Raw genomic sequence first — 12,455 nt, 5'->3', positions numbered from 1 at the left:
CTGTATTTACGCTTATCCTTAGCCAGAAGAGAGAGAAACAGCAGAACGGGTAGCCATGGTGGAGCTAAAGCTAACACTAAGCTAGCGACCCCTTACCACTACTAGAAGAACCGTGTAAGACACGGAGAGTCCCCAAACGTTAAATACATCAACAGAAAGTATGTGTTTTAACTTGCTTATGTATTAGAACAAGTAAGCGATATCACAGCAGAGAGAAATCAGATCAAATGAGAGAGCCTTCACACACCAAACAATCCACCGAGCACAACAGCAAAAACAGGAAGTGACGAATACGCCTTACCACGCCTGTCCAGCATAGGAGCATCAACTCACATTCCTACAGCAGAACATGAGCCTCAAGGCAACTGAAGGCAATTTTAATTTTACAAATAATATACCAGTACTAATAATAATGGGGATTTTTTTTTCCCTATCGCTGTGGTGCCATAGTTCTTGAGTACATTGGTTTATGTTTAAGGCCAATTATCTGCTTCACTTAGATCTTTGCACCGCCAGTTCAAAAGTTATACAGTGGTTTATCTTGTCTATTCCCTTGGATGTCGTTTTTCAGGGGTCTTTTTTGTATTAAATCCACAGTAGAAAAGTAAAAAAGTATTATTTTAAGATTTGCCCATCTAATCTCTAACTGGGGCAGAGACATCGATCATCACCCAGTGAGGTGCACTCAGTCTTTGTTCACAGTAACGGTTTATGTCATGCTTTCTTGCCTTGCAAGTATGTACCTGCAGCCTCTGACTGTGCAGACCAGCTCTGCAGTGTCAGAGTTAACCCCTTTGCAAATCATCAGCAGAACCCGGGACAACACCCTCCCTTTTCCCTGGGCCACAAGACTGCCAGGTTTCGCCTGCTGTTGTAGGTTTCGGTCGCCGTTTGGCAGAAATGCTGGAACAAGCTGGTTCCTGCTCTATTCAGCAGAGCTTTATGAGAAGTCCTGAAAATGTGCTTTTGTGAAAATGGCACTTAGTGACTTGGGGGCACATACAAACAGTTGTGTTGATGCAAAGTTGCAACTTGCATGAAAAAACCTGTTCCCCTGTAGCATTTTGAATATATTTTTCTCAGTGTTACTTTAGGTTTAGATGTTGTACAGAGCTGGTTTGTGTTTCCAAGCCCTCTGGGGCCAGAGCAGGTCATTAAGGCAAACTGATGCAGTTGGTAAATCACCATGCCTCGCTCTGGCTGTTTGGAGTTGGGGTACATGCTAGAAAAATAAACAAGGTCAGCAGCCGTTTCTTTTCTCAGCCTGTCACTGCCGTGTATATGTAAGCAACCCCCCACACACACCGCATTCTCGCACACACTCCCTCAAATTTTCAGATAATGTAGTGTGAAGGGATTTAGTGTGAATAGATAAAACTTCTTATGTTGTTCAAGAGTCATGGGTAATGATACTGATGGTGTTGAACCTATAAACTGTGAGGCACCTGAGTTTGTAATGGTCTGTCTCTGGTTTCAGAAGAGTGTGTTAAATCTGTATGATTGTTTCATATAGAATTAAATTTTTCCACAGTGCCTTGCTGATCACAGCTGTGTTTGATCGAAATGCCAACTGCCGCAGAGCTGCCTCTGTAAGTTCTCTCCAATAAAATTTATTAGACTGCTTTTCTAATGATCCTGAACGACAAAACTTGATTTTGTGTCTCTTTTCATCTCAGGCTGCCTTCCAGGAGAATGTCGGCAGACAGGTTTGTGACTGAAGCTTTGGCGACCTGAACATTATGACATTATAACAGTACTAGTCTTATTTGATATTTATTTGTTAGCAGATATACAGTTCATGCTCAAACCTGCCTCATGACGAAAATATTTTCAAGAAAATGGCCTTCTAGTGTAGCTACAGGGCACCTTCAAACACGGAAGGTGCCAGTACGCCTCGGGACCTCTTTAGATTTGTCATTACTTGAATAAGGAACGCTGCCACTATGGCTGTCATCTCAAATATAGCTGGGTTTTGTTGCAACACAGACTTCTTAAGGTAATGTACTGAAAATGCTCCATGCTTTTTTTTTTTCCCCATTAGGGCACCTTCCCTCATGGTATTGACATCTTGACAGCAGCAGACTACTTTTCTGTGGGAAATATCAGCAACTGCTATCTGAACATTAGGTGAGAACAGTGTTGATCCATAAATGCTGAGGTTTTGTTTCTGTTCATTACAAGCTGTTCTAGTGCACAACACCACACTGTTATATGCATTACCCTATAGTTGCAGATGGTCACAACATTGATATATTTCAAGTGTTTATTTCTGTCAATGTTGAGGATTTTGGATTAAAGTTAATGAAACCCCATGATGCATTCTCTGTGGAAATTAGAAAACGAAATATAAAAAATTAAAAAATATCGCGAAATGTCTGCCTACTGAAAAGTATGCATATTTATTGCACAGTTTATGCATTCAGTACTTGGTCATGCCACTTTTTGCATGAATTATTGCATCAGTGCAGGGTGGCTTGGAGGAGATCAGCCCTTGGCTCTGCTGAGTTGCCAGCAACTACCCAGGTTGATCTAATGGCAGTCTACAACTCGTCTGCATTGTTTGGTCTGGTGTCTCTCATCTTCCTCTTGACAATCCCCCCTAGATTAATCGTCACTGACTGTAGAAACTTCACACTAGACTTCAAGCAGCGTGGATTCTGTGCCTCTCCACTGTACCTTCGCATTCTTGTACCTCAATGTCCAAATAAAATGTAAAATACATTTTGGATTCTAAACAGGACTTTGATTTACTGAGAATAAACGCAGTTATTTTTCTCTTGAGCCCAGATAACACGCTTTAACATTGTCTGTGGTTCGGGTTGGCTCAACACAAAGAATGCAACAATTGTCACCCATGCTTTTTGAATCCCTTCTTGAACTCTTTAATTAGTTTAGCTTCAAAATCCCCTCAAGACTGTGTTCACCCCTGTTGCTTTTGTATCTTTTTTCCCCCCACATTGTTTTCCTTTCACTCAATTTTCCAATGATGTAATGGAATGCATCACTCTGGGAACAGCTTCCTTTAGCAATGATCTATTGTGGCTTATCCTCCTGTTGGACAACCATCAAGTCAGCATCTTCCCCAGGATTATGTATGCCTAAATATGGCTATAACATTTCTGCATCAAAAATCCTTTTTTATTGGTCTAAAAATTTCATTCAAATTTTCTGAGAAATTGCATTTTGGGTTTTCATTATTGTCAAAACAATAACAGAAATAAATGCTTGAAATATATCTATGTAATTCTTCTGTATAGGTTATATTTTTTTAATGAAATGTAAGAAGTAAATTAACTTTTTGATGATCCTCAAATTTATTGGCAAGGACCCACAATGACATATATTATAGCAAACAAATGAAAGTAGTCCGCACTGTAACTGAACCCTGGAGCTTTGTCACAAACAGAGCCGAGCAAACATCACCACATTGTTGGTATAGAAATAGGGTAGCCTTAGGGTATGACTGAACACAGAGGCATATATAAAAAAAGATGAGTCTAATAGATTTTTCTGTTTTTAAGATATTATTGAGACATGTCACAAATGACTCTCATTGTTTGGATATCTTAACACTTTGTTGTTTCTGCTTTCAAAGTGTCTACATAGCTAGTTTTCCAGAGTACACCAAATCCATCATCGACCATTTGATATCCAGAAAGATCAACCACTGGGACAGGTAAGCACCTTTACCATTTCTTAGTAAAACCATTATGATGATGGTTTAGATTCTGATATCTTAGGAAACACTGGTTGCTTTGTTTTTGTTTTGTTTTGCAGTGCGATCCGAGAGCTTGCCACAAAAGCACTCCACAATCTGACGCCTCAAGCACCCGATTATATGGCAACAACAGGTAAAATATGTCGCCTTACTTGTCCATCAGCCAGTGTTAAGCTTTCAGTTAAATAGGCCTGAAGAAAAAAATGTTTTTTTAAAGAGTTGTGAGTAAAGATGGTGCTCTCTTTAAACTTTATTGTTTCAGTTTTGCCACAGCTGTTGATCGCAGCGGTGGCTGTTGATCTCCACGGTCGTCATGGAGCCATTCTTGCATGTGGAGAAATCACATATGCTTTGTACAAAGTCGCACTTCTGACCAACAGGTAGACTTGAAATATATGAAGAAACGTGGTTAAAAATAAATAAACCAGGTTTTTATGCAACGTAACAAGCTTCTCAGCATCTCAATAAAAAGAGAATAAGGTGAGTGATAATGCTTTCTTTAATAGGAGTGTGATGGATATCATTTCTCCAGAAAGTGTGGATGCACTGAAGAACATTCACAATGTGGTAAGTTCCTAGTAGCACTTGCTGTCTATAAATTGTGGTCCGGCTGTCTGATTTAACTGATTGAAATTTGCTGACACTTTCAGCGTCATGAAAGAAAACAATACAGGTAAGCAGAAATGACCTGTTCAACTGTTTTTCTTGCAACATTGTAAAATAACTAAATGTTTTTCCATATAAATCATTTTTATTTCCACAGGGGCTTCGGTGGAGGGCTAATGAGACCAGCAAGTAGGTTAAAAATGTATTCAATGCACCTAAAGAAGATATTGTAGAAATGAATAAATAAACCTGATATATATTTCTTCCACTTTTTTACTTAGTTTGTAGTTTTATAGAAAAGTTGTTCCTGTCTAAAATGCCTTTCAAGGACGACCCCATAATTAGTAAGTAAACCGAAGGACAGATTTAGTTTTATAGTAGTTTTTTTATTCAAAGCTAAAGGTTTCTGATATGTTTTAGCTGGGTGGCAGTGTCTAATCGATGACACCATAAAGAGTCTTCATCTCTTTTCAAGTGGACTGAAGATGAACATTGTTGTAAGTTAAGTTTGACTCATTTCCAAATATATAAAGCCATACTTCAGTGCAAATATCTGTAAATATACATCTTGTACGGTAATTTAAAAATTTCTACAGATAGAAAAGACTGTAATTGTTTGGGCCTTTACAGCATTGAGCTTTCTTTCCTTCAATCTGCAGGTTGCCGTAGTAACAGCCTTATCCGCCTTGTGTGAGGAGTACTACCAGGACAAAACAAACCAGGCTGACGCACAAATACAAGGTGGGTTTCCTTGTTGTTTTTCCTGTAGACCTTAAATAAAAACATTAAATGTTTTATCTGCCCACTGCAGTTTTATGACAGTCATTCATGTCCGCATGCTTAGATGTGCTCATATCCCAGTACCTCGATGGGCTGAAGAGTTCCCAGGTGCTCACTCGTTGTGGATCTGCTTGCGCCCTCGGCTGTCTGCCGGGATTTATGGTCCACAGCAAATTGAAGCAGGTGGGGGGGTTTAAATATGTGTACATATTCAAGTTTTTTTATATTTCCTCGATAAACGTTGATTTTGTGGTTGTTTTTTTTTTCTGTCTTAGATCTTTGAAGGCCTTCAGCATATGTGTGCAGTCAGCCAGAAGGAGGGGAATTTCACGGAGGCAAGGAGAAATGCAGTCAGATCAGTAGCTCAGTGAGTGTTCTTAAGCATTTTGCCTTATGTTACAGGTTTATCACACAAAGGTACCTTCTGTTTGAGAACACATAGCTCTGTCAACACTAATACCAAAGTAAACTGAGGACTGACTCTACCAGAAGGACCGGAAAGGCATATCCATCCATCTATTATTCAGAGATTATTTTACATATTTCCTCTAAAGTCAATTTCTTTTTAAATCTACCCCATTCACCTTCTCTTTCTGGTTTTCATATTTTCATTTTGAATCACTTTGTGAACTTGTTTCATCTTTCTTGTCAGGGTCTTTATGAAGGCAGGAGTTTGTCCCCACGGCTGCCCTGACTCCGTCCTCTGCTCTGAGAATATCGCTGAGGTGTATGGCGTTCTTCTCAGCAGCCTCGACGACTATACAACAGACAGCAGAGGGAACGTAGGGGCCTGGTGAGTTCTGTAATCTGCGGGTTGGTCTCCTGCCTGAGGCTTCTGGTGTTTTTTTCCTGACAAAAATAAATTTCTCTCATGTAGCTTCAGGCCATGCTTGGCGACTTGGGGAATGTCACCTGGCTTGTCACTTGCCTTTACAATAAGGGATGGGCTCCCTTTCTAAAGCTGTCTAGTAGTAATTTTCTTTGCTTTCTTTTGTTTCATTTTCTCCTGCTTCTTCTCACATTTAATCCTCCTGCTGGTTTTGGAGCACAGCTTCCTCAAACAGTCCAGACATTTTTGAAGTTAAACTTAGTCATGGTGCAATCTTCAAATGTGTCATGCTTCCATTCATTAGGCTTGACTTACTTTTTGGGTGCCTCCTTTTTCTTTGATCCTCAATGAAATCAGAGGTAATTTGTACATTTGCTCCATGAGCTTAAGGGAAATCAACATCAACACCTCAATTTTACTTCAAAAGTTAACTCTTTGCTCTCTTTGTCAGGGTAAGAGAGGCAGCAATGACAAGTCTAAAGGAACTCACTTTGATGGTGGCCAACAGTGCTCCAGAGATCCTTTCACCAAACCTGTGGGTAGTATTCTCAAAATGTTCCACAGCTTCTCCTTTTTTCTACTCCTTGCCTTTACATCCTCATTTATTTTGACTTGTTTTTGAAGGCATTGCTTACTGAAACTAGGTGAAATGACAGTTTCTTAATTTCTGCTAGGTCTTAAAGAACTGTCTTTATTATATTATCTGGCTTGTATACAGGGTGAAGTCTATGATGTGCTGCCTGGCCCAACAGGCTGCAGAGAAGATTGACCACTACAGAGCCCATGCTGGAAACATCTTCCTGCACCTCCTTCACAACGCCGAGCCTGTAGTACCTCACATCCCCCACAAGGTGGAACTGTTGAGCATCTTTCCTGTGTGAGTGACTCAAGTATTTTAATATTTTTATATTTCCAGCAGCATTACAAATTTTAACAAGTTCGCAAATACTGTTTTTTTTTTTTTTTTTTTAAATGGGCTTTGGTTACTTTGGCAAAAACAGTCCGATGTAAAGACAGTCTTTGGTGATCTTTACGTTTGTTTGGTTTCTCTTCCAGTGAGACCATAACCAGCCTAAACTGGAATGCCCCATCCCAGGCTTTCAAGTACATCGCACAGCTGCTTGGATTGCCTGAGTATCAGTACCACACCCTGCTGGGGCTCTCTGTGTCAGTGGGAGGGATCACAGAGTCCACAGTAAGTGGAAGAAGAAGAGAAATTGTCATATCACAGCAGTATAAAGAACAGATTGGCACTAAATGATGTGTAGGGAAATATTTTGTTCCTTTGCAACACTCCAGAGACTCTCACAATCTTTGCCATGGAGCACTGAAGCTCTATGTTACGCCTACCTGCACTAAGGGACGGTTTGCCATTATTTTGACACTCAATTTTGTCTGTTCAAGCTCCCCCATTTAACCTATAATTTGGATTTAGTCGGTGCCAGTTATTTTCATGTCAAGGGCATAAACAAAACAGTTGATACAGTAAACCTGATTAAAGCAAACAAAACATCTGGATACACAAAACTGAGATGTTTCTAGGTTTTGTTTTTGTTTAAAATACAGAAATAAGTGGTTGAGGTATTTATTAATTAATGTTGTGTAACAAATACATAATTAGTTTATTTTAATTCAAAAATATAGATTTCATAGTTCAGCATCAAACAATGTAGCCAATAATGCTTTAGCGTTAGTTTGTTGTTTTTTTATTCAGGATGTGTGACCAACAGGGGGAGCAGTTTGTCTATTATTGTCCTCTGTGCAACACCTGCTTTTCAGCGTATTCTCAGAATCTCACAGATCAGTTGTTGTTGCTCTTCTGCAACATTTTAAACTATTAACCTTTGCATAGCAACCAGACGTGAAACATTGATTCATTCTTCATTTGTTCTCTATGCAAACAAAGAAACAATTCTCATGGTTTTAATCTGTGGTTGTACTAAACGTATGCCTGCTAAAACTTCTCTGCAGCCTTTTTTTTACGCGACATCTCTCAGGAGGTTCAGCTTTGGCTCATAACTGAGGTTAATCGAACTCTATTTTCTCTCCCACTGCGATTTAACCTGTTAAAACCAGACATTCAGAAGAGGTCCAGGCTGCAAGGATTTGAGGTTATTTTTAACTTTGAATGTTTATAGACCAAATAAAGAAAATACATTTAAATCCTGCAATAACATCAGTGAGGCCCACGAAGTTAAACCACTCTGCCATTGGTGCTTTAAAACGTGCTCCCTCAGAGACCATCCACCTCTGGTCTTGTTTTTATCTCCTGCTCTTATAGTTTTTCTTCTTCTACAGAAACCTCCTCGGAGACGAGAGGCACTGATATATTTTTACAGCATTTAGGAAAAAGGAGTCAAGATTGCTGCAATGTATGGGCCGAGATTATAATTCTCTCACTACAGGCCCATACTCTCGCAAGCCAGAGAAAAATGAGGCATCTGCTTGCTTTCCTGGAATTACTCTGGCATATTTAGATCACACAGTAAAACCTTGTAGAAACAACAGTACAGAAATTGTTTCAACCCCATGAAGGAAAACAATAAGTTTTTAAAAAGTTTTTAACTTTGGCAAAAGGTGTTACAAACACAAAGTCTCAATGTAGCATAAATAGCAGTATTTATAGTGCTCTTTATTTAGCTTATAACAGCAAATTTATTACAGGTCAGGTTTAACTCTTTTTATTTTTTATTTTTTTAGATAATTTTTACTTAATGACATATTTCTTTTTTATCAGTTTCTACCACCCTCACCTGGATTCTTCTTCTGTTCTGATGATCAGGATGGGGTTTAAATGAACTCCTGCACTCTTCTGCATTTGTTCAGGTTCATCACTCCTCGCAGTCATTCTTTGTCTTCCTGAAAGAGATTCAGAACAACAGCAACGCTCTGACACAGTTTGCACAAACGTTGCTGAGGATCTTTAGGGATAATCTTCACAATGACAGGTACCTGAGCGAGTTAGAAGTGTCATTTTAAGACCTTTTTCTTTCTGTGTGTAACCAAGCCAGCTTAACCTCTGTAATATAACTTAAAATGCTACTTATTGTCTTTTAACCTCAGTTAAATGTATAATATTGTTTCTCTTTTTTTAGAGTATGTGTTCCCTTACTTAAGATGCTCAGTCAGATGCTTGCTAACAGCTTTTTTGAAATCTTCACCACGCAAGAAAAGTGAGTTATTTTTTGGCTTTGTTTATTATAAAACTGTGTATATATACATCTGGGATCACTAACGTTTTTTCTGTCTCTTTGTTTCATAAGTCACCAGGTCTGTGTGGACTTTTTAGTTCTTTGCAAAGAGTTAAGAAAGTCCAGGGATGTAGTCAAGCTACGTGCCTGTGTGGACGTGTAGGTTCCTTCGTGTGCATAAGCCTACAACTAAATCACCAAAGCAGAATGAAGCCTTATTGTTGTTGTTGTTGTTTTCCAGATTCTGTGGACTGATTCAGTTCCAGGGAGACGTGAGGAAGAAAGTTTTGTCCCAGCTGCTGTTGCTGCTCTGCCATCCATTCCCAGTGGTAAGTTCACAGAGCAGAGGTTCACGCCTACACCTGACAGATGTCTATAGACCACCTGCACCCACTGGTTTATCATCACCACATTCACGTGCTGAAATTTGATTGGTGAGTTTATTTTTAGTCGATGGATGAAATTTTGTGTAGATGGTTGTGGTCCTCCAAAGACTACCGAAGAAAACTAGTAAAACGAGAAATTCGGGTACATTTACAATTGGTTTGTTTACTTGTCCATTAAAGTACACTATCCCTTTTTAAATAAATGAATTAAAAAAATTACATTGAAATTGACGTAGTTTGAGTGGTTCGATTGATATAAAATATGTTTTAAACATTTATAGACCCCATTATCATTATTTTAAACCGCTGTTCACACAAATCTGATTATTTATGTATTATTAGTTATTGTGACATTTTAATTTGCTTTTCGTACAACTCCAGATAAGGAAGACCACGTCCAGCGAAATGTATGAGATGCTACTGACCTATGATGACATTACTGATCCAGATGTGCTCGATGATGTCATGACCTTGCGAAGTGACACTGAGTGGTTGGTATCATTTTGTGTTCCCGTTTGTCACATTCAAAACTACTTTATAAATATCTTTTTAGAAAATGCACGTTAATATTGACATTTTTATCATCCATTCAAGGGAGAGCGACCTCACCACAGTACGGACACACAGGAATCAGCTTTGCGATTGGTTAGGGGTCCCCAGGCCACAGCCAATTACCAAGGTAGCCATTTAAAGTTATTACCATGATTTGCTTCAAAAGATTTGAAATATGTGTCTCTTCAAGATAACCCTGACAACTCTTTTTTTTACTTTACAGGGCCCTGCCCAGGTTTCATGATTACTGGTGGCTGTTAAATCCGGCAGCAGCTCTCTGATAACATCTTAAAGAATTCAAAAAAACAAAACCAAATGACTGAACATGGTGTTCTTCTCTAAATATGTCAGGTAGTCTGTTTATCTCCCAGAAAATCGCACGGCAAGCATTGCAGCCTGTTCAAATAATTGAACATAAATGAAAAAGTAAAGTATATCTGTCACAGTTGCTCCGTTATTGTCGCTGCAGATGCTTACCAATAGCAACCCTTTTCTTTGATGTTGAATTCATAAAACAATAAATGACCTTAAACGTATCGGTAGCAAGTTTTTTTTTTTTTGTCAATAATACTATTGTTCCACACTCTATTTAGGCCTCGGTCGAGCTGTTTAGATGTAAGCTGTACCTGGAGCAGCACAGGCATGTGAAATTTAAACTGTACTTTGCAAACACTCCAGGGAAATAGTTACCATTTAAATGTTTTGGCACACGCCGTGGAATGTCACTGAGGCCCCTGCTTCCCCTTAGGGAAGCCAGACCTACTTTTTCTGTGCTGGCGAAGATGCCAGCGGTTGAAGGAGTCTGAGGCCTGATAGCGGGAGCTTTCGTGGTTGCCTCCAGAACAGAGGCTGTTGTGTCACCATTGGTCTGGGCTTTCTAATTAGTGGCTGATAGTGGCAACATTGTGCCATTCAGTCTCTTCAACAAAGGTGCAATTGTTGCATTATTTTAGAATTTGGTGGTTTTGCTGGCTCGTCATACATAGCAGAAGCTTCTTAAGCTAGTAATCACTATATTGCATTACATTTTACTGTATGGTTCACATAACTCTGTTTAATCCTTTCCCATAGACACTGGCATTTATTTCACTTATGTTTATACTATGTGTTATGTGGTGTGTATCTGAGTAGGGGTATTACCACATACTTGACTTCTAAACATTGGCTTTATGGAAGTATAAACATGGTTGATTATTTTTTTTTGTTATTATTTCTGAGCGAGGAACTTCACAATGTCAAGTCTGATGTCAGATTACAAAACCTGGTGTTATTATTTCACTGTTTATATTCACATGAATTTAAATAAAGTGAGATACTACTTTGTAACCTTACTGCAGTGAATTGCGAAAGTATTTATGTCACATAAACTTAAAACAAAAGAGCGACTGTGAACAACTTTGAAGTTTTGCTACAGGTTTTCAAATGTACGGAAGATGGAGATTGGTTAGACTGTATTTTATTTAGGGGCATCAGAGTCAAATGCACACCGCACCATTTCCTTCCATTTCACAATCATGTGTTACTTAGTGTTGGTTTATCACATAAAGTCTTAGTACAAACACTCAAGCTTGTGGTTGTAATTTGACAAAATATGTAAAGATTCAAGGGTAAGAATGCTTTTGCATGTCACTATATTTCTGTTCCATTGTTTTATCACTTTGTTGCCTTGTAGCCGCTGATAAGTGACCAACCTCATTACCCTGTCCATGAACAAGGCCATATTCACCCTCTCCTCCTCGGGTGTTGTTCAACTCTGTCTGGGTTAGCCCAATATTGCAGCCCATAATTCGACTTTAATTAATTCCCAGCCACATGTAAAATTCCTGCAGTTGCTGATGAAAGAAATGGTGTGTTTCTCTTAAAGGCAGATTGACGGGAAAGCAAGCAGCTTTGCTACAGTGCTCAGGGTTCAGAGGAATGCTAATAATTCTGAAAGGCTTACAGTTTGCTGGCAGTATCCATGGCGATTCCTCACACACAATGGTAGCCTTTTTTTAGAGGAGTGGAGCGGGGAGGGGGCTGCTCCCTCATTGACTGGGTTTGGTGTGATGTTAGGAAGGAGCTCCTTCAATTCTGGGGTTAAGTGTTTGCTTATAGCAGTCATTCTGGTTTGAGAATGGAACTGACTTAAAGCCAGAGCCGTCCCAATAAAATAAAGCCATGATGTTTACATTTATTTACATAAATACTGTTTTAGGTGAGCATATATACAGTCTGCTAAAGGCGAGGCTGGATTATAATGTGAGAGCACATTATGTCCCTTGGATAATCCCAGTATTTCTTCAACAAACAACAGATTACTGAACTCGTGGAGCAAATAATTTTGATTATAGTTCCTCCTCATTTTGTGTGTCATGTTCCTTGTCCTTGCGGTGGGGTAGGCATTGTCAGTA

General features: G+C 39.1%; 1 protein-coding gene across 1 annotated transcript in view; it reads left to right on the top strand.

Moving 5' to 3' along the window:
- Positions 1–10,598, top strand: part of LOC124864156 (tubulin-specific chaperone D-like) — a 38,081-nt gene extending 27,483 nt beyond the window's left edge. Inside the window, exons 12-36 of the mRNA XM_047358824.1 lie at positions 1,532–1,589; positions 1,677–1,706; positions 2,042–2,127; positions 3,596–3,676; positions 3,778–3,851; positions 3,981–4,098; positions 4,225–4,285; positions 4,369–4,391; positions 4,482–4,513; positions 4,606–4,668; positions 4,745–4,821; positions 4,984–5,065; positions 5,169–5,287; positions 5,380–5,471; positions 5,757–5,897; positions 6,385–6,468; positions 6,652–6,810; positions 6,990–7,128; positions 8,760–8,881; positions 9,029–9,106; positions 9,197–9,283; positions 9,366–9,453; positions 9,892–10,001; positions 10,105–10,189; positions 10,286–10,598. Coding sequence (XP_047214780.1) covers positions 1,532–1,589; positions 1,677–1,706; positions 2,042–2,127; positions 3,596–3,676; positions 3,778–3,851; positions 3,981–4,098; positions 4,225–4,285; positions 4,369–4,391; positions 4,482–4,513; positions 4,606–4,668; positions 4,745–4,821; positions 4,984–5,065; positions 5,169–5,287; positions 5,380–5,471; positions 5,757–5,897; positions 6,385–6,468; positions 6,652–6,810; positions 6,990–7,128; positions 8,760–8,881; positions 9,029–9,106; positions 9,197–9,283; positions 9,366–9,453; positions 9,892–10,001; positions 10,105–10,189; positions 10,286–10,306 — 2,110 coding nt within the window. The 3' untranslated portion in view covers positions 10,307–10,598. The remainder of the gene's footprint in view (positions 1–1,531; positions 1,590–1,676; positions 1,707–2,041; positions 2,128–3,595; positions 3,677–3,777; positions 3,852–3,980; positions 4,099–4,224; positions 4,286–4,368; positions 4,392–4,481; positions 4,514–4,605; positions 4,669–4,744; positions 4,822–4,983; positions 5,066–5,168; positions 5,288–5,379; positions 5,472–5,756; positions 5,898–6,384; positions 6,469–6,651; positions 6,811–6,989; positions 7,129–8,759; positions 8,882–9,028; positions 9,107–9,196; positions 9,284–9,365; positions 9,454–9,891; positions 10,002–10,104; positions 10,190–10,285) is intronic.
- Positions 10,599–12,455: the final 1,857 nt, after the last annotated feature.

This window comes from Girardinichthys multiradiatus, chromosome Y (assembly GCF_021462225.1).
Source record: "Girardinichthys multiradiatus isolate DD_20200921_A chromosome Y, DD_fGirMul_XY1, whole genome shotgun sequence".
Lineage (NCBI taxonomy): Eukaryota > Metazoa > Chordata > Actinopteri > Cyprinodontiformes > Goodeidae > Girardinichthys > Girardinichthys multiradiatus.
This window is presented reverse-complemented; position numbering and strand designations above follow the sequence as displayed.